The 21,492-nt window shown below is 41.5% G+C and overlaps 1 protein-coding gene across 8 annotated transcripts in view; it reads left to right on the forward strand.

Moving 5' to 3' along the window:
• Window positions 1-21,492, forward strand: part of RCL1 (RNA terminal phosphate cyclase like 1) — a 57,288-nt gene that overhangs the window by 16,270 nt on the left and 19,526 nt on the right. For 6 of the 8 annotated variants that reach the window (XM_036433962.2, XM_036433964.2, XM_045580174.1 and 3 more), the window contains exons 2-5: window positions 1,280-1,351; window positions 4,826-5,001; window positions 11,038-11,112; window positions 15,520-15,644. In XM_036433962.2, the coding sequence (XP_036289855.1) occupies window positions 1,280-1,351; window positions 4,826-5,001; window positions 11,038-11,112; window positions 15,520-15,644 (448 nt within the window). Of the gene's footprint in view, window positions 1-1,279; window positions 1,352-1,453; window positions 1,600-4,825; window positions 5,002-11,037; window positions 11,113-15,519; window positions 15,645-21,492 lie in introns of all 8 variants that reach the window. The other 2 variants (XM_045580176.1, XM_045580177.1) reach the window with 2 other exon arrangements.

Raw genomic sequence — 21,492 nt, forward strand, 5'->3', positions numbered from 1 at the left:
TGGCTGTAATGAGAGTATTAATATACACCTATTGATTTTTGCCATTATTACTTGCTTCAGGACAAATTGGAGTTTCTCTGACTTGAGCCCATTGGTCTTTGCACAGATTGCAGAATCTACTGGGACAGGAGTTATGGGACAGTGTTAAGTAGCAGAACAAGTGGATGGGAATTGTTTAGTTCAGTGGTCGGCAAACTGCTGCTCATGAGTTTGACTAATGAGTTTGCCGACTACTGGTTTAGTTGATTTGCTGACCCTTTGGGATCAGATCAGGTGACTGCTGGAATGTGTGCTCACAAGTTCTGCTAGTTCTCTAGAGAAGTGAGAGCTGCATGAAGGTGTCAGGCAGTTACAGTGCCGTCAGTGCAGAAGAGTTGGGCTGCTATCCTTATTCATGGGTGGGAGATTGAAGCTAAAGTGTGTGTGTGTGTGTGTGTGTGTGTGTGTGTGTGTGTGTATGTGTGTGTGTAAGATCAACTCTAGGGAAGGCTAAAGGCGACATATTCTCCTGATTCCTGAGTTTTCACTCTACGTCCTTCCATATTTCACATTTAAAATAATTTCCTGCCCTTCTATCCTCTTTTCTAAAAAAAATGACCAGCTTTTATATTTTAGATAAAAATTTGTTCCTAAAAGGAATTGAAGCCAATTTGAATGTTAAAATTTAAATAAGAAAATTAAATTCATATAAAATCCTAATATGAAGAGAAACCCATTGATTAACATTTAGTGTTTTCCCTTCCAGTTTTTTCTCATCATTTAAAAAAAGGTGGCAGTAATACTGTATATCAGGCACCTTTATAATGAAATTAAAAACAACTGGCTAGATAGCTCTAGATCAGTAAGATGGTAGAGGAAGGGAGAAGGGACAGTGCTGAATGCGAGGGATAGTAACCTTATTTTAATCTGCCCTCTTGGGTGCTCTGTGAGAAGTAGGTATTTGACTCCTATTCTCCCTTATTAGGCATGTGCCCCTGAGGTCAGAAGAACAGATCTTATGGTGGTTGTGCTGCTAAAATTAGTGTCCCCTTAGATTGCTGGGATATAGAAGCTGAACTGTTTTTTTTGTGGAATATGAAAGCTGAACTGTTTCTAACAGTTCTATTAACCATATATTTGCCAGCCAGTGCATTTCAACTGCTCCAGGTTCTCCACCAGTGACCCCGCTCAGGTCCTGAGGAAAACCCAAGCAGCCTACCCTCCATGGCAGAACTTGATTGGGCAGTGCCGCCTGCAAAGGGTGACTTAACCCTTTCTGTTTTCTCTTTTTTCCCCACAGATTTTGAAGCCAGCTTCATAAGGCTTTTGGACAAAATAACAAATGGTTCTCGAATTGAAATAAATCAAACAGGTAAGCTCCTTTTCTTCCCGTACCGGAAAGCACCTACACATGCACTACTTAATCATTCTTGCTGTTTCTCACTCCATTTGATCGTATACATTTTATATTCAGATGGGAACATCCAGTTTCCTGTTTGTGATGCAATTGTTTGGAGATATGGGTGAGCTCTTTCAATTTAAGGGGCCTACACTTGATTTAAGGAAGTTAGAAGACTGAAAATTTCAGATCAACAAACAAGCACTTCCTCTTTTTTAACAGTAAAGTATTTTATACCTACCATTTGTTAACATACAACTTATCAAAGCCCGTTTACTTATATTATCACAACAAAATCTTAGGACAAACTCTAGGAGGTAGTTGTATGTGCTGAATTTTATTTAGCTTTTAAGATTAGTTTAAATAAGTATATGCAAAAATTGTGAAAGCCCTTCAGCTGTTTCCTTTCCATTCCCTCCCCAGGTGCAGCCATGCTGGGGCGAGGGTGTACCCTTGTCACCTTCCTCTATATTGCATTTGCTTATTTGGGCACCTCTGTATCTTAGATGAGCGATTTTCAACCAGTGTGCTGCAATAATTTTTAAAAAGATGCAATACCTGACTATTTCATCAGGGGCACTGACCTCTTTTCCCTTAGATGGTCAGATTAAAAAAAAAATGACAATATCGAACATAATATCTGTCCAGTGTGAATGAGTCAGAGTTATACCTAATTTTTTTTGGTCAGGTCAGCAAAAACACTTGCTATATTTTTTTGGTGTGCGTAGAATTTTAATAATTAGTGAGATGAGGACAGTTGAAAATAGCTGTCTTAGCCGGGACCGGTTTGGCTCAGTGGATAGAGCATCGGCCTGCGGGCTGAAAGGTCCCGGGTTCCATTCCGGTCAAGGGCATGTACCCTGGTTGCTGGCACATCCCCAGTGGGGGGGGTGAGCTGGTCGATGTTTCTCTCTCATCGACGTTTCTAACTCTCTGTCCCTCTCAATTTCTCTCTGTGTAAAATCAATAATATATATTAAAAAAAGAAGAAAATAGCTGTCTTATACCATCAACAGGGTTGTGCTCTTGCTATGTTCTACAGCCAGCTTTTTTCTTCACTAGCACAGATGTCACAGGTTAATCTCAGTTATTTCAGTAGTCCTCATATAGTATTCCATTGTATGGATGCTTGATGATTTATTTCATTCAGCTTGCTTCTAGGTAGTTTTTGTTGTTTGTTTGCTGTTAGAAACACTTTTACTAATATATACATCATATAGGAAGCAAACATCTTTGCCGGGTTCCATGAAGGAATTATTTACCTTTGTGTACATGTGCAATAAAGGAAACTCTGAACTTGTGGACTCTTTTCTTTCTAATCCTCACCTGAGGATATGTTTATTGATACTAGAGAGGAAGGGAGAAAGAGAGAAACATCTATTCCTTGCCTCTCCTACACAACCCAACCAGGATCGAACCTGTAACCCAGGTATGTGCCCTGAGGAACTCAAACCCGAAAATCTTTGACGTACGGGGGGACGCTCCAGGGGTCTTCAAACTACGGCCCGCGGGCCACATGCGGCCCGCAGAGGAGTCTGATCCGGCCCGCCAGGTTTTTTGGGCAGTGAGCGCAGCCGAGGTGTTACAGTAGGAATTAGTAGTTCATATAGTCCGGCCCTCCAGCTCTCTGAGGGACCGTGATCTGGCCCCCACTTTAAAAAGTTTGAGGACGCCTGCTCCAACCAAATGAGCCACAACGGTCAGGGCCCACATGTTGTCTCTTTTAAGAAAGAAGACAAGCTTGGCTTAGTAAGTGGCCTGGTGCCACAGGAAATTTGTTGCAGAGAACAGGTTTTAGGTATGAGGCTTCGGATGCCCTTTGCAGGCTATGGTTCTATTAGTCTTCCTTGGCTTGTTTACTTTGAAATTCCTGGAGATTTTTTCAGCAGTTTATATAGATGATTCAGAGGGCAGGTAAAATTATACAGGCAGTCCTCAGGTTACGCCAGACTTGATGTAAGTGGTTATGTCACCATCTCCCATTTATTTATTTAAAAAAAAAAAAGTTCCGTCATTTCACAGAACGTATGTGCTTTATGTTTTTTATTATTTACCACAAGTAAAGGTCAGGAATTGTTATCTTTAAATTTTTTAATTTTTAATTTTTTAATTTTTTTTTTTTTTTTTTTTACTGTTTCACTTCATTACTGCTGTGTATGTGCTCCATGTGAGTGACGTATGTGCTTATGTAGGTGGGTTCAGAGGTCCGACTTATGACGAACATCTTGCCGTATGAACGGATCTCTTAACTGAGGACCTACTGTATTATTTTCTAATCACTTCTACAGTGTAGGTTGGGAAGTAGATATTTACATGATCCTGTATCTACCCTGTCCCAACGCAAAAATCACTCTCCCATACTCACCTCCACCCCAGGGTAGAATTCTTCATTCTGATGACCTGGTCAATTTCTCATTTGGTTGATTAGCAGGCATAAACAGATAAGCAGTGTTTAATGGTTATATACCTTTTTTAAAAAATGGCTTTTTGTACTAGAGAATTAGTTTTGTGACTCATGAATAGTGTTTAGGATAACTGATGTAGGATCTTTCCCTTTGAGAAGCGTGGGAGGAATATGATTCTGATTTTGATTGATTCTGATTGTGATTGATGGGATTTTAGTTTTTAATATAGTAAGACCTAAATTTATTTTATGAAACTCCTAAGAGCTGTTTTCCTTTGGAGTGACTGAATGTATCTCCTTCCTCTGTTGCTAAATTTGCTTATTGATAAATTGTGCCAAAAAGACATTGCAAAACATTTGAGCAACAAAAAGACCTTGTTCACCCATTTATACTCCCAGATCATCCTAGAGTATCTTATTTTGTTTTTCCTCTAATATGCTAATCTGGTAAGAAACTTTTTGAATGTTATGAATATGTGAAAAAGTGAGTAAAGATAATAAAGCGTTTCTAATAAAGCTAATAAGTAAATTTAGATATTTTTATTTGTTTACTTTTATAATAACTACTATTAATGGAATTGCCATAAAGTACTTGCTTTTCTAGGCATCTTGTTTGGTGAGTGTGGTACATGGGAAATCTCATTTTAAGAGCCTATAAGAAGCTGATTGCTGGTGTGATGGTTTCAGAGCATCGTTTGTAAACACCCTTGTTCAGCAAAGTCTGAGAATGTGCTGTTGGGAGATTTACGATACCTGCTAGGATTTTTTTCTCTCTGCCTTGCCATGACTTTGGCAAGTCAGATGGCTTGGGGAGGGGCTTTACTGTTTATTAAATTACACTCACAGTTTATTATTATTACAAGAGCTTGACAGTAATGAGTCAGCTTTTGGACTGAAGTGTGGGCTCTTAGGAATGGCATTTTGAACTCTCTTGGATGCCCATGTCAGACTTTCCCCTTGGGATTCATTGCCTATGTTGATTTTGTGACACCAAGGGTGTTTTTTTTTCCTGCTGAATGTGGCTCTCTTTCCTCTTATGTAAGGGACAACCTTATATTACCAGCCTGGCCTCCTGTATGGTGGATCCGTGGAGCATGACTGCAGTGTCCTTCGTGGCATTGGCTATTACCTGGAGAGCCTTCTTTGCCTGGCTCCATTTATGAAGCACCCATTAAGGATAGTCCTTCGAGGAGTGACCAATGACCAGGTTGACCCCTCGGTGAGTAGTGAAGCCACACCATGGTGTGGATTTTGTTTTGTCTCTTGTCACAACTCAAACTTTTGATAAACAAGTTCCTGATAAAGCACAGGTTTATTGTTGAGTGTTTTTGTTTTATTATTTACCTTGAGATTTAGAGATTAATCACTGCAGGATGCAGATGAACCAAGATTCATATCCGTCAATTTCAGTAACGATTGTTGCCGTTCATCAAGGTGCCTTGCGTTGTCGTGTCGAATGAACAGATGCTGGCAGTCTCACCACGGTTGACATGAAATATGGCTCTGTTAGCTGAAGTGTATGGGAGTAAAACTTTCACAAGGTCATGTGATAGCTGAGGCTGGAAAGCAGCAGACCAAAATTTTAGCAGAAAATATTTCCTTACATAAACTGATGAACAAAAACAGACCCAGAGAAAGAGAAGCAGCGATCACACTCTCAAACCTCAGAGGGAAAGTAGGGGAGGGTGTGGGTAAGGTTAAGAGATCAACCAAAGGACTTGTGTGCATGCATATGGGCCTAGCCATTGGCCAAGGACAACAGGGGGGTGGGAGCATATGTAGGGAGCGGGTTGGGATGGGAATGGGGGGATAAGGACAATTATGTGAGACCATAATCAATAAAATAAATTAATTAAAAAATATATATTACAAATTTAAATAAAAAATATATATTACAAATAAAAATTTTTTAAAAAAAGAAAATATTTCCTTTGCATTGTTGCAGCATAGTCTTGACTTATTTAAACTTTAGGACGTTCTTCTGAGAAGAGTGCAGATTTAGGAGAAGGGCATAGGGACAGGGATTGTTTTTGTAACTTTTGACAATTTAAGAGCACAGCAACCTTCTTATTAGGTAAGCTAATTTTCCTGCATGTATGGGGAAGACAGTTTAATATACAGGTGGAATTTTCATTGTGGCTACCATGAGTGTCTTAGTGCCAGTCCAGGATGGGTTTCGTTTTGAGAGAGAGAGAGAGAGAGAGAGAGAAAGAGAGAGAGAGAGAGAAAGAGAGTGTGTGTGTGTGTGTGTGTGTGTGTGTGTGTGTATGAGAGAGAGAGAGTGAGAGAGAGAGGGAGGGAGAGTGTGTGTGTGTGTGTGTGTGTGTGTGTGTGTGTGTATGAGAGAGTGAGAGAGAGAGAGAGGGAGGGAGAGTGTGTGTGTGTGTGTGAGAGAGAGAGAGAGAGAGAGAGAGAGAGAGAGAGAGAGAGAGAGTGAGAGAGAGAGAGGAGAAGAAAAAGAGAGAGAGAGATTAGAGTAGTTCTTTCCAGACCTGCCTTAGACTTCTCATTGGAACAGAAGGATCCTCACCTTTAGATGCTCTGCTGTCCAGAGAGGGTATCTTAATGCCTGTGGCCACTCTGCCAAGTCCTGACTGATGACTCTTACCTTCACCTTTACAGACATGGAACCAAGATTGATGAAGAGTCAATAATATTATAATAACTATGTATGGTGCCAGTTGCATACTGGAAATATCAGGGGGAACACCTTGTAAAGTACATGTTGTACACCTGAAACTAATATAAAATAATGCTGAATATAAAGTGTAATTGAAATTCCCCCCCCCCCCCCCCCCCAATATGAAGACCAATGAAGGGTCTAAGGTAGAATGTGAAGTATCTAGCTTCTCTAACCAGGGAAGACCAGTTAGGTTGTTCATGAGCTGCACAATGGAGACTGCTGGTATTCACCTATACACTTTTAGAGTATAAACCTGGTTAATGTGTTCTTAGGCAGTAAAATACTTATTTCCCAATTCTTGGGAATTTGGGTACATCAACTCTTTTCCTAGAATCTTAGTACAATGCATGATCTGAAATTCTTAGCTGTAAAGGAATGCTGAATAAACTGTCTACAATTTTAAACTGATTTCAAAGGGTTGCTTTTTTCTTGTATTTTTCTGGAAGATTCTAGGAAGTGGGCCCTTGAGTTTAAAGTGTTTCCAAGGGGAGGCCTCTACACTTCTAGGTGGAGGATGGAGAAAAGGTGCCTTGGGTAACGGGAAAGGCCCCGAGCATACAGGAGACTTTGGCACTGTGTCCCAGTTTTGTACTCTTTCTATAATTGCTAATGACCTTAAAAGCTGTTATCACTGGCAATATTTTTAAAAGTCTTATATATTAACAGACAAAGGTTAGTTGAAGAAGTCCCCAGAAATTAACTCTTTTGTGCAGAACATATAAAAGAAATCTGTTTTCATAAGCTACAGGACTGCTTTTGCTCCCTGCAAGACTAAAATGACCTTGGATAGTACTTGGCTCCAACCCAGGATAAAATAAGGATACCTAATCTAAGATAAAGAATAACTTCTTCAGCCTGTGGCTTCTTCATTTTGAGCTTTCTCTTCAACATGTGGTTTCCCCATCAGTTCACGCCCACATTTGCTGTCTGCCTCGGGATGAATATGATGCATTCTGCCCTTTGGGAACTTGTTCTCATCGGGTGGATAGCTCTGAACACACAGAGGGGAGGCTGCGAGGCTGAGTACCTCGGGTTCTGATGGAGGAGGTACAAACAAAGTGCTGAGGTTAAGGAGGGTTTTGTAGAGGAAGGGAAACCACAGAATCTGCCTGGTTTTTAGTAAGAGCACTGTGGAGGCTGATAGAAGGATGAATTGGAGGTTTGTCAATTAGTTTGAACATAATAGAGATGGAAGTAGATAGGAAGGAACTGATATGAAGGACAGGGTTGAGGGGAAACTTCATGATTTGACAGCTAGTTGGAGATGGGCTAGGAGGAAGTGTTCATAAAATAACTTCATGATTTTTTGTCCTGGTTGACTTGAAGGATAGTGATGAGAAGGAGTTGAACACAGGAAAGAGGAAAATTGTGGTTGGTAACTGGGTGATGTGTTTGATTTTTGGTATGTTGGGAGGATATCCATGTGTGGTTGTCCATTTGGCAGTTGGACATTAATGTCTGGAGCTTCAGTGATAGGTCATCAGTATCTTACCTACTGGTAGTTAAATCCCTAGGAGAATGAGATTGACCAGTGCTGAGCAAAGTTGAACACCGGCAGCTTACTGTCTGAGTTAATCCTGATGCAGATAGTAAAACAACTATCAGTATTTTTTCCTTTGGCGTGCACAGGGTGGTGGTGTGTGTATCTGAATTGAATGTTCATGTTTGGAACCCAAATTTTACATTGTAATATTAGGTTGATGCGGCAGCATTGATGGCAGTTCTTCTCCAACAGCCTCCCATTGGAGCTGAGTAGTAGCTGCCCTCTTGGGAAAAGGCATGAGCTCTCCAGTTAGCTGGAGGTCTTAGCTGATCTCATCATTCACTTACATTTCCCTTCTGGCCTGTATTGAGCATTAGAGGTTTTGCCGCATGGTCCCAGGGACCGAGAATAGAAGACGAAATGGATGAGTAAGGGGTGTGTAGGGGGAGAGGATCTGCAGGCGGTGAGTGGAGGTAGACGTGTTTGGAGAAGCCAAGCAGGAGTTGAGTTTTGAGAAGCCAAGAATTGATTGAGGATTGGGTAGGGAGATTTAGCAATGAGAAGTTTTATTAACCTTTGAGAGAGCAGTGACATTAGTGTGTAAGGACTGTCACAAGGTGAGGGATGAATAAGAAAGAACCATGGAAAGGAGATTCAGAAGGTTAGATAGGGTGATTCCTGAAGAGCTGAGTTTGGAAATAGTTTTCTAATTGAGAGATTTGAGCTTGCTTGTAGGCTGAGGAGATACTGCAATGGAGAAGGAAAGAATTAAAGGGTTGGGGGACTTAGTAAGGGTAGCTTCTTCAGAAGTCCAGAAGGGATGAGCATCGTAAGCAGAAGTGCTGGGATGAGCCCTATAAATAGGTAGAAACATTTTTTTTTTTCCTTTCAGAGGCAAAAGATAGAAAATGGGGAGACATTTTGGGAAGAAGCAAAGTTCCAGGACATCTCCTTTGAAGCTCAGTGATTTGGCCCTGGAACCCCCAATAGCAATAGATATTTATTGGTTGCCAACATCCATTCTTTTTCATTACCATTCTGGAAGGGTGAATGAAGTACAATAAAGTCTGCTGTGTATTGAGCACAGTTCTAGTAAATGTAGCCATATTTATTTAATTCTGGTACAAACCCTGTGTGATGGGGTTCCAGCCACTGTTTCAGACAAGGTAACTGGGAGAAGTTTCTTCCCTTATAGTTGGCATTGTATCTGATGACATTTCTACCTGTTGATTGATTGAGTGAACTTGTGCCCTGAGATGCCACTTGGGTCAGACTTTTGCTTTTTTCCCCTAACCACTGAGTGTTCAGCTTTTCTTAAGGAACTTGCAGCCCACCCCCACTCTGCTGAAACTATGGTGCAGAGCCAGAGGAGACTGGAACATGTCCAGTCCAGCCCCTATTGCGCAGCAGGAAGCCAAGGCCCCGAGGAGGTAGGGAGTGTGCAGGTTTCACAGCTAGTAAGAGGCAGAGTGAGACTCGAGCCTACATGTGCTCTTCCAACCCTCGTTGCACCACTCGAGTTGCCTGCCTTTTGCATCAGATGGAGAGTGATTTAGGAGACAGGACCACACCTGGAGTTATACTCAGGCTTCTGGCTGAACCTCAGAGTAAATCTGACTTCATCCTGTATGACTCTAGGTACAGGGAAGTTGAACCAGAAGGGCTGTTCTGCTTTCTTGCCTTTTCTGTCCCAAGGAGAGCTGGTGGCTGCCTAGTTCCAGGGAGTTATGTGGATAGAGTAACCCACATCCTTGTGTCCCCTGGTTTTTCCAGAATCTACCTTGGCCTTCTCCCCAGCTGCCCTTAGTACTAGCCTAGGCTGAATTTTATCTCCTTGGTGCTGGCCATCCCAAATGTATGTTTTAAGTATTTGGGCGTATTTAACTTTAATATTTAGGTTGAAATGAGCTAATTTTCAATGAGTTTTCCTAGTAACTTCTTCAGTGCCCCCATCATCCATTATCTACACAATCCTAGATTTCATAGGTAATTTCTACCTCATGTTAATTTTCTGACACCAGAATGTGTAGGCAGGGCCTATTCTCTGCTATAAAGCCTTATTGGAGTATCATTCTGTTGAGTCTTAGCATGTTGAAATGGGTAGCACCTTGAAGACAGACTGACAGCCTTGCCTTAGAGATAAGGTGATTAGACAGTTGTCTGAGACCATGCAGCTCACTAGAGGGAGAGCCTGAACCAGGACCAGCACTTTCCCCTACAACCCTCTGCTCTCACTGCTTGCCCTCACTGCCCCTGATAGGGTCAGCTCCCAAGTGCCTAGGAATGGCCATTTGCACATTGGGAGCAAAGAAGGGAGTGACTTTCTTTCCCATGTTGCAGTTGAGTCAGTATTCACTGTCTTGTTGGGTCAGCCTGCTTTGAATGTCATCCTTATACTCTGAGGAATCTGTTTGTGAACAGGATAGGACCCCAGGCCTCCTATGAATTCTGAATAGGGAGGAGAGAGTAGTCATACTTGACACAGCCTTGCCATTAACTGTGCAGTTGTGGGTTTGTGTTGCTTCAGGTAGTTTGAGGCAATCATTCCTCCATTGCCCTCACTTTCTTACAGAATCACCCTTTCTTTCACTGTCTATGCAATGGGCATCAGCAATATTCTTAAGTAGCTGTTGACTCCTTTTTTTTGGGTTTGCTTTGGCTTTGGCATGCTACAAGCTTTAAAGATTAAACAACCGTGTTGGGAAAAGATTAATAAAAAATATTGTATTTTTTTTCCTGTAGTAGAAATACATAAAGAATGAGCAGAGGTCCAAGTTTGTCCTATATGAATCCTGAATTTTTTCATACTTTTTGCATGTGTTTTTGGTCCTGATCATGACTTGTAAGATAGGTATAAGTCTCCATGTCAAAAATGAGGAAAGGAGCTCAGAGGAGCTAGTAGCTTATAAAATCTGTTTTACTCGGAAGCAGAGTGCTCCCATGCCCTCAGTGTAAGCCAGCATCCTCTTTCTTTACCAGAGTATACATCATCTACCTGGTTGCTATGTCTCCACTTGCTTCATTGGCTGTTTCTTCCCTTCTGCTCAAGGTTTACTGAAACGTTTTTTTTATTTGAAATAACTCTGCAGGTTGATGTTCTTAAGACAACGGCCCTCCCTGTTTTGAAACAGTTTGGAATTGATGGTGAATCACTTGAGCTAAAGGTAAGAATGAACTTTTTTTCTGTATACATCTGTAAAACATTTCTTTACCAACTCATTGGAAGAGCTGTATGACGTGTGTGTGTGTGTGTGTGTGTGTATGTGTGTGTGTGTTTGTGTGAGTTTGTGTGTGTGATATTTGAAGTCAACATTTATGAGAAGACTCATAGGACATACAAACATGACAAACTTTGAATTGAAAGGGATCTTTTAGAAGGACAGTAGTAACCAATAGTTATATTGTACTTTCTTTGTGGTGGACATTGTTGTAATACTTTACTACTCATAACAACTCCATTTGTGTCACTTAGTTAATAAGTAGTAGAGTTAGGATTCTAACTATACTGCTTCTCTAATCTAGATCATATGCATATAGATTATGTCTGAACATCATAGTGCAACATGTTGCTCACATTTTTATGATGAGGCTGGTGTACATAAACAAACCCACTTCTGTGCCAGTCGTATAAAAATATTGTATAACACATACAACCCTAGCTGGTTTGGCTCAGTGGATAGAGTGCTGGCCTTCAATTTCGATCAAGGACATATGCTGGGATTGTGGGCTCGATCCCCAGTGGGGAGCATGCAGGAGGCAGCCAAGCAATGATTCTCTCTCATCATTGATGTTTCTATCTCTCCCTCTCCCTTCCTCTCGCAAATCAATAAAAATATATTTTAAAAAATAAAAGTATAACACATACAATTATGTATGAATCTCATGTTGTTTTGTTCATAATAGCCCCTAAGCATACAGAGGCCACCGTAGCATTCCCAGTAAGAGGCTATGTTGAGTGATTGACCTAGAAACAAAATTGCAAAGTGACTAGAGACTACAAAGGTAGAAAACCAGTGGTGGTTATTGCTCACCAGTCAGGCATGTCCTATTCCACCATAGCTATGATACGATCTTGAGGAACAAAAACCAAGTAATGAAAGCTAACAAGACTAACACAAATTCGAGAAGGGCCTGTATCAGACTTGGGGAAATTTCTAATGACCTGGATTGAAGACCAGACACAGAAGTGTATCCCTCTCAGCACTATGACAATCACAGCCAAAACAAAAAGTTCGTTTGGGATGCTGAAAGAATGCTGGACTTTATTACGATGTTGAATATACTGCTAGCTCTGGATGGTTTAAAGGATTCAAGCATGTTTATTCATTACATAATGTGAAATTGAGTGGTGAGTCTGTGAGTGCCGTGAAGGGATCTGAAGAATTTGGGATACTCTAGATCAGTGGTTACCAACCTTTTGAACCTCACGGACCACCAGTGGTCTGTGGACCATCAGTTGGCAACCGCTGCTCCAAAGGTTTCCTTAAACCAGGGGTCGCCAACCTTTTGGACCTCACAGACCACTGCTGCTCTAGGTAAGCTGTTTGTGGAAGAAAATTACTTGTCAGAACAAACATTCAGTATGGATGAAACCTCCCTATTCTGGAAATAGAGGCCTGAAAAAACTTTCATCCATAAGAAGGTCAGGTCAATCCCAAGAATAGGATAATGTCTTGCTTGGGGGCATTGTTTCTGGCTATAAACTGAAACCTTTGTTTGCTGGCCAAGATCAACCCAAAGGCCTTTTAAACGTATCAGTAAGCACACACTGCCAATATCCTACAGGTTTGGTGAGAAGTCATGGATGATCCAGCTGCTCTTCCAAGATGCCCTTTTGAATTACTGTCAGTGGAATGGAAAAGTACTATTTGGAGAATTATCTATCTTTTAAGATTTTGCTTATTGTTAACAGTGCTCCTGGACATCTTCCTTTTATTGGTGATCTTTTAAAAAAATATATTTTATTGATTTTTTACAGAGAGAGAGATAGTTAGAAACATCCATGAGAGAGAAACATCCACCAGCCAGCTCCTGCACGCCCCCTACTGGGAATGTGCCTGCAACCACGGTACATGCCCTTGACCAGAATTGAACCCGGGACCCTTCAGTCCGCAGGCTGATGCTCTATCCATTGAGCCAAACCGGTTTCGGCTATTGGTGATCTTTATCCCAATATCAAAGTTGTGTTTCTTTGCCCAAACACTACCTCTTCTATTGAATCAATTGATCAAGGAGTTATAGTAGCTTTTAAGGCCTTCTACCTGAGGAGGACCTTTGCCCAAGCTATTGCTGCAGCTGAGGAAGATACTGAAAAAACACTGATGCAATTCTGGGATTACAGTAATCCATGACTGCATCACCCAAGCTTGGGCTTGGGTGATGTCACCAAGAAGTATATCAATGGCATCTGGAAGAAAACATTCAGTTAGTTTGTCCATGACTTCAAAGGATTTTCCAAGGCTTAGGATGTTGCAAAAATCAACAGTGCTGTGGTTGAGTTGGCAAACAACTTTGATCTGCAAGTGGATGAGGCTGACATTGAGGAACTCCCAGAGGTTGTTCCTGAGGAAATGGCTAATGGAGAGTTGTTGGAACTGGGACAGGAATGCATAGCTGAAAAAGTGGGAAGAGAAAAGGAATTGCAGGAGGAGGGAAAGAAAATTCCCAATGAAGTGTTTAGCAGAAGTTTTTGAAGAATTCAAAAAGCTCCTTAAAAAGTTTGAAAACACAGACTCCTTCCCCAACACCAAAAGGTTTTCATTAATAGAGAGGAATTTTCGTGATATAAATCTGCTTACCAGCAAAAAATGATGAAAAAAGAAACAAACTAAGAAAACCAAAGTGGACATATTTCCTCAAGAAGAGCTTTAGGAGGTATTCCAAAGGAAGGCATAGTTATAAGGAGAAGACAGCTCATTTGTGTTATTACCTCTGAAGACCTTTTAGTGGGACAAGATGTGAAGTGGGGCCCGAAGCCAGTTTGGCTCAGTGGTAGAGCGTCGGTCTGCGGACAGAAAGGTCCCAGGTTCGATTCCGGTCAAGGGCATGTACATTGGTTGCGGGCACATCCCCGGTAGGGGGTGTGCAAGAGGCAACTGGTTGATGTTTCTCTCTCATCGACGTTTCTAGCTATCTCTCTCCCTTCCTCTCTGTAAAAAATCAATAAAATATATATATATATATAAAAAAAGATGTGAAGTGGGAAGACAGTGAGTTTAATGATCCTAACCTTGTGTAGGCCTAGCTAATGTGTGCGTTATTGTGTCTTAGTTTTTAACAAAAAAGTTAAAAAATAGAAAAAGCTTATAGAATAAGGAAATAAAGAAATATTTTTGTACAGCTGGTATGCATGTTTGTGTTTTAAGCTAAGTGTTATATAAGTTAGAAATTTAAAATTTATAAAGTAAAAATTTTATAAGCCAACGTTTATTTATTATTATTGAAAACACTTTTATTTTTTTATAAATTCTTTTTTTAAATATATATATTTTATTGATTTTGTCCAGAGAGGAAGGGAGAGAGATAGAGAGTTAGAAACATCGATGAGAGAGAGTCATCGATCAGCTGCCTCTTGCACACCCCCTACTGGGGATATGCCCGAAACCAAGGTACATGCCCCTGACCGGAATCGAACCTGGGACCTTTCAGTCCCCAAGCCGACACTCTATCCATTGAGCCAAACCGGTTTCGGCTATTTTTTTTTTTAAATAAATTTCTTTATTGATTAAGTTGTTATATATGTGTCCTTATCCCCCTATAACCCCACCAATCCCCCAACTCATGCCCTCACCCCCCTGTGAAAACACCTAAATAAATTTAATGTAGTCTAAGTCTACAATATTTAAAGTCCTCAGTAGTGCATAGTAATGTCCTAGACCAGTGGTTGGAAAACCTAGACTCTCGATTCCAATAATTACAGGCTATTGTTGTTCCTTATGATTAAGCCCCTATTCCAGTGGTCGACAAACTTATTAGTCAACAGAGAGGCAAACAGCGGGTGGCTTGTGAGCCTCAGTTTGCCGACCACTGTCAGACCTTCATGTTTGCTCACTGCTTAATGATTCATCCAGAGCAACTTCCAGCGCTGTAAGCTCCATGTTTTGTACTGCTTTTTTACTGTACCTTTTCTATGTTTAGATCTATAATCAGCATTCATTGTGTTATAGTTACCTACAGTATTCAGTACAGTAACATGCTGTAAGTGTTGTAGGAACAATAGGCTATATCATATGTAGTAGTCATGCATGTTTGTGTAAGTATACTCTGTGATGTTCCCATAGCGACCCCATCACCTAAAGGTGCATTTCTCAGAACATATCCCCTGTTGTTAAGTGGTACATGACTTTAATACAGAGATTGGATAGATTAGTTAATTGCACAGGAGAAAAGGGTTAAGAAATGGAATTAACTCCTGAACCCTGCTAGTTTCTCCTGAGGATGAGGGCCTGCCTGACTTTGAGATCTGTCTCCTTTCTAAGGAAGAGCCCCTTGGTGTAAACCTTACTGAGTTGGGTGTCTGGGCCATCTACTCATTGCTGTATTCTTGCCTCTTTTTCTCACCATGTGTGCAGATTGTGCGTCGGGGAATGCCTCCTGGAGGAGGAGGAGAAGTGATTTTCTCGTGTCCCATAAGGAAGGTCCTGAAACCCATTCAGCTCACAGATCCAGGAAAAATCAAACGTATCAGAGGAATGGCGTATCCTTTGCATTTGGTTCAGATTTCTTATTATTTTCTCTCCTCATGAAGAGTGACTCACAACCAGTTTACTTCTTCCCAGAGTTATTTTACATTTCAGACAACAATCATGGAAAAATCTTAACAGTGAAACTGTAGTTGTTGGGTGGGTTATGATGCTTAATTAGCTGCTGCACCATGACCTGATTGATTGATCCGTTCATTTTCTTATTTCAGATAACATTTAAATGGCTCCCATGTATGTGATACTCTTCTGAGGGCTTTGGTTTGGGGGCCACCAGTGCACAGGCCATTTGGACTGAGCCTTCTAGACTAGAGGCTTGTGAAGTGGAGCAAAAAGGAAAAGTGCTTCAGGCAGAAAAGTGGGCCTGTGTGGAGGTAACAGGTGCATGATGGTTCTGGGGAGCGGTAAGCAATGTGCTGTGGCCCAAGTGCATCAGCTAATGGTGTTTGGCAGTAGAAGGTGATATACGAAAGATGGTCAGGAGCCAGTGGAGGTGGAAGGCCATGCTGAGGCGTTGTTCTTCAGTTCCGAAGTTAACAGTTTTCTGTTAAAATGAATTTGCATATTAAGAGGATGATTCTGGTGGTACAAAGAATTTTTGGTTCATTATAGAAATTTTGGAAAGTCCAAGTTAAAAAAGAAAATCAACTAACGACCGGCACTTAGAGGCAAAGATGGTGGAGTTACTATGCCCTAAAGAGAAACAGTGAGGGTAGGTGCTGGAGGACAGGTAAAGGCCTCTAGTTTATAGGATCCGAAAGGTAGGATGGATAGGACACAATGATTACCTGGGTCTGTAATAGAGGAGCAGGGAGTCGTGAGGATGATTTTGATGTTCCTCACTTAGGCACCTGGGTAGAGAGGTTTGTTCTGATAGTAGCTACAAACGTTTGTGGTGATGTGTGGCGTTAGTTTTTGTTGTCTGTTTTGATTTTTAAATACTTTATATGTTAAAAATATAGCAAAAATATTTTTTGTTCAAAGAGGAAAAAATATACTCTTTGGTCGTGGTTCTAAGGACAGAAGTAAGTAGTCTCTGGCTGCTTGATGATGTGACAGAGCTTGATGATGATTTCTTCCACGTGTGACTTCACCTGCCCTCCCTTGTACATTTCTGTTGGATCAAACACTCCCATGTTACCACTTGGCATCATAATGAACCAATATATATTTCACGTGGCAACAGGCAGGTTGAGAAGGGAGATGAACCAGTGCAATGAAAGGGGCATTATAATGCAGTGACAGTGGTGTGGCCAGTCAGTTCTGGAACTACTCATCACGTTGTCTTCATGACATGCCCGGCCAGTTATACCTTTCCACAGAATCTTGTGCCCTACAGAAACAGGAGTCTTTCATGTTTCTTTTCTTTTTAAATGTTTATTGTTGAGATTATTACAGTTGTGTCTCCCCCCGCCCCCCAATAATTCCCCTCTACTCAGTTCCCACCCTACCCCATGCTCTCACCCCCACTGTCCCCATCCATAGGTATAAGATTTTTGTTCAATCTCTTCCCACACCCCTCACACCCATTTCCCCCTGAGAATTGTCAATCTACTCCATTTCTATGTCCCTGATTCTATTATATTCATCAGTCCATTCTGTTCATCAGATTTTTTATTCACTTGATTTTTAGATTCACTTGTTGATAGATATGTATTTGTTGTCACTTTGTTCATAATTTTTATCTTTACCTTTTCTTTTTCTTCCTTTTCTTAAAGAATACTCTTCAGCATTTCATATAATACTGATTTAGTGGTGATGAATTCCTTTAGCTTTTTTTTTTTTTATGTGAAGCTCTTTATCTGACCTTCAATTCTGAATGATAGCTTTGTTGGGTAGAGTAATCTTGGTTGTAGGTTCTTGCTATTCATCACTTTGAATATTTCTTGCCACTCTCATCTGGCTGCATAGCTTCTGTTGAGAAATCAGCTGACGGTTGTATGGGTGCTCCCTTGTAGGTAACTGTTTTTCTTTTGCTGCTTTTAAGATTCTCTCTTTGTTTTTTGCCCTTGGCATTTTAATTATGATGAATCTTGGAGTGGTCCTCTTTGGATTTCTTTTGTTTGGGGTTCTGTGCACTTCCTGGACTTGTAAGTCTATTTCTTTCAACAGGTCGGTGAAGTTTTTGGTCATTATTTCTTCAAATAGGTTTTCAGTATCTTGCTCTCTCTCTTCTTCTGGCACCCCCATAATTTGGATGTTGGTATGCTTGAAGTTGTCCCAGAGGCTTCTTATGCTATCTTCATACTTTTGGATTTTTTTTTTTTTTTTTTGGCTTTTTGCTTTTCCTGTTGGGTGTTTTCTTCTTCTTCGTATTCCAAATCTTTGACTTGATTCCTGGGATTCTCTAGTCTGCTGTTGGATCTCTGTGTATTATTCTTTATTCAGTCAGTGTATGCTTAATTTCTGATTAGTCCTTTTTTATATCCTTGAAGGTTTCACTAAATTTCTTGGAGGTTTCTAGAAGATTCTTGAATAATCTTATAACTGTGGTTTTAAACTCTATATCCAGTAGTTTGCTTTCCTCCTTTCATTTGTGACATGTTTTCTTTGTCTCTACATTTTGGCTGCTTTCCCCTCTCCTTCCTCCTCCCTCTCACTGAGATTTGTTTACTAGCGGTGAACTCAGCTTAGAATCCTAGTCTGGAAATGTGATTCCTGGAGTGTGCGTGTTTTGATACCATCTTGTGGTAATGACATGGGTTTCATGAAGGCTGACACACTGGGGTCCAGCCTGGTACTACCCTTTTTACTGGGTATAGAAAAGCCTCACAAGTGAGCCTTTGATGTTGCTGGGAAAGGGGTGAGCATCCTGGGTTATATAGAGAACACGGAAGCTGAAGGCTGTGGTTCCCCGGGCACCTGGGGTTTTATTTTGTTCCTCCCTAACTTCTCCCTCTGGTGTTCCTTGTACAAAATCTGAGCCAGAGACTCTAGTGAGGGCCCAAGCCCCTCCCCTTGCTTGAGGCAGGGGGTATAACCCCTGAGTCCTCCTCAGTATTGCTCTAAAAACTCCCTGGGAAAATACCTTTGCTTAGATACCTGCCTCCAAACCAAACATTCCTGCCTCTGGTGTGCAGAGCAGCTCATTTCACAAACACCTCAAAGGAATGTGGGTTTGAATTGAGATCACCTTCGTGGCCAGGATTGGAGCCTGGGAAGAAAAGAGCTGCCTTTGGAAAAGTTTTGGCTGGGTTTGTGGTTTTTACTTGAAAGGCTGGTTAACTGTTGAACTGAGCTTGGAGTTTATATTCCCCACAGGAGGTCTCAAGATGGGAGAACTATTCCCACTCTCCTCTGTGTATTTGTGGTTTTAAGGAGCTACCACCCAAAGTACATCTTTTCCCTTCTGATTGACTGGCCAGGGCCTGGCAGGGAACTGGTGTTGGTTCCTGCTAGCAGCTGTGACTGAATGGTGTGGTTACTGTTTATTTAATGTCACCCACTCTCTTCTTCCCCCTGCCTGATGTGGGTGAGAGTGTTTTACAGTGTGGCCTGGTTGCTCATGATCTGGTATGTAAGAGTTAATTGAGTAAACTGAGGTAGAGGCAGAAGTGGGGTGTGACTTGGAATTTGTGGGACAATATGGTTTTTTTTCTCTGCCTATAGGGAAGGTATTTAGAGAATCAATCTCTCTCTCTCTCTCCACAAACACACACACACACACACGAATGTACTCCTTGGAGTTCTCTGACCTGCAGTCCTAGGGAGGGTGAAGATCCATATGGACTGTAGTTATGAACGTGTCACTCTAGGATGTGTAGTATTCACGAATAAGCTTCAGGACATTCATAACCTCCAACTTGTCTATCACAGTGTGTGTTAATGTGTTTCTTGAGGGAGTGTCATAGCTTTCATCAGGTTCTCAGAGGGCTCTCTGGTCCATAAAGGAAAAGAACCTCTGCTTTGGGATTTGAATCTTGGACTAACGGTAAGAAAGGCAATCGCTGACATTTGTTGGGCTCCAACTGTCCACCAGGCACCACTAATCGCGTTACATGCATCCTTTCATTTGAGCCTTTCATACAAACCCTATAGGGAGAATATTATGATTGTTCTTCTCTTACTGATGAGGAAGTGAAGGGACAAAGGAAAGCACATTTGAGCCAGCAGGATGCAGTTTGCTGGAGCTGGGACTTCCACACAGTCTGATTCTAGAACCTTAATTGTTCCTTGGTGAGGAACATGTGGCTCCGTAGTGACTCTGGGATGTACTAGTGTAAAGCTCCTTTACCTTCTTTACTTCATGGCCTTACTTCTAGCATAGCTTTGCACAGGCCCTGCACTGGCGCCGTCTCCCTCCTGGTTTCCGCATCTCTGGAAGGGTTGGGGGAGGAGGTTGTCTTTGGGAAGTAGATCTGTTTAATTTTGAATCTTAGTTCTGTGACCCACTTGTCCTCAGTGTAAGTCCTGGACCTGGGGACCCATAGTCCCTGCCAAAGGGTTGCCATGAACATAGAGTAAGTTGACAGTGTACCTAAGACAACTTTGTGAACCATGAACGCTGTGGGATTGTGTGTCAGGATAGTGACATCTGCGCTCTCCTAGGGAGAGTGAGCAGCCTCAGACTCAGAAGGACAGCACCCACCTGGTCCAAAGGGTATGAGACCCGGGCTTGTTTGTCGTAGCTATCTGTGGTCAAAAGTACACTCTGGACAGAGTGGTGGTGATGTAACTGGGCTCTGTGTGTGTATGTATTGAAAAATCCCTCTTTGCTCTTTCCTCATTTCAGCTTTGTCCTTTGAGACAAGTCAAATATTTATCGAATATGAGTACAAAAGTAGTCTAGTATAGAGTCGTGAGGGATGCAGCAGCAGAGCCCTTTGGCTATGGAGTCTGTAGTCTTGTTGACGAGTGAGAACATGTGTGTGTACGAAGGGAGATGGATGGTAAGTGTAAGTGCTGATCACTGTTGGGTGCTGGCTGGAGAGTTTCAGAAGAGGGAGGGAACTCTGGACTTGGAAGGATGAAGGAAGGGTAGTTCGGGGTGAAGAATTTGGATGGGTGGAGGGGTGAGGTTGCCGGGTTAGGGATGAACACTGAGCAGGCCGGAGGGTCTGGCAGCAGGATCTGGGAGGGTCTGGAGTTACTGGGAGATTCTCACCAGCATGAGGAAGATTAATCTTTGGGTGGAATGTTTAGGATGGATCAAAAAGGGAAATTAGATGCTAATCAAGTTTTTGCTCAGACTCAGAGCATTTTATTCTACAGTTCAAATGAAAATTAAATGTGTCATTGATAGTAATTTTTGAAAAGTTGAGCTGAAATGGGCAGACCACACACTTTGTTTTCCTTGTTGGACTTGCCACATGAGGTTTGTATAAGGGGAGTGGGAAGAGCATATGTTATTACTTCTCCCTTCTTTTAGCCCCTGCCCTGCATATCTAGCTGGCTTATGGCCATGCATTGCACGCACATTAAAAGTGCTCATTACACACTTATTTTTATTTGATTCATGGGATTGGGGAGAGCCAATCTCTGTTTTCCACTTTCTTAAGCACCGGTCCTTTTACTTGTGTTGCTAATATCTTCCTCCTCTCCTTTCTGGGGTCCCTGTTATAAAAGTGCTAATTACCAGTATTTTGACCATATGGTAGCAGTTGTGCATAGTCTGAATCATCCACAAATGGAGTGATTGATACTCAAATAATTGAAAATAGTCTCTGTGCATTTAATAAACGACAAACCTGTTTAGACCTTTATATGCCACAGCTACTATGCTCTTTTTCTTCTTTCTCTTTTTTTCTCTGTTTTTCCTATCAACAGTGTAGCATCTGTTCCTATCTTAGGTCCTAAGAGAGTCTCGTTGGTTACAGCAATGGGGATGATCAGAGAATTCCTCAA

This window comes from Pipistrellus kuhlii, unplaced genomic scaffold (assembly GCF_014108245.1).
Source record: "Pipistrellus kuhlii isolate mPipKuh1 unplaced genomic scaffold, mPipKuh1.p scaffold_m20_p_12, whole genome shotgun sequence".
NCBI classification, from domain to species: Eukaryota; Metazoa; Chordata; class Mammalia; order Chiroptera; family Vespertilionidae; genus Pipistrellus; species Pipistrellus kuhlii.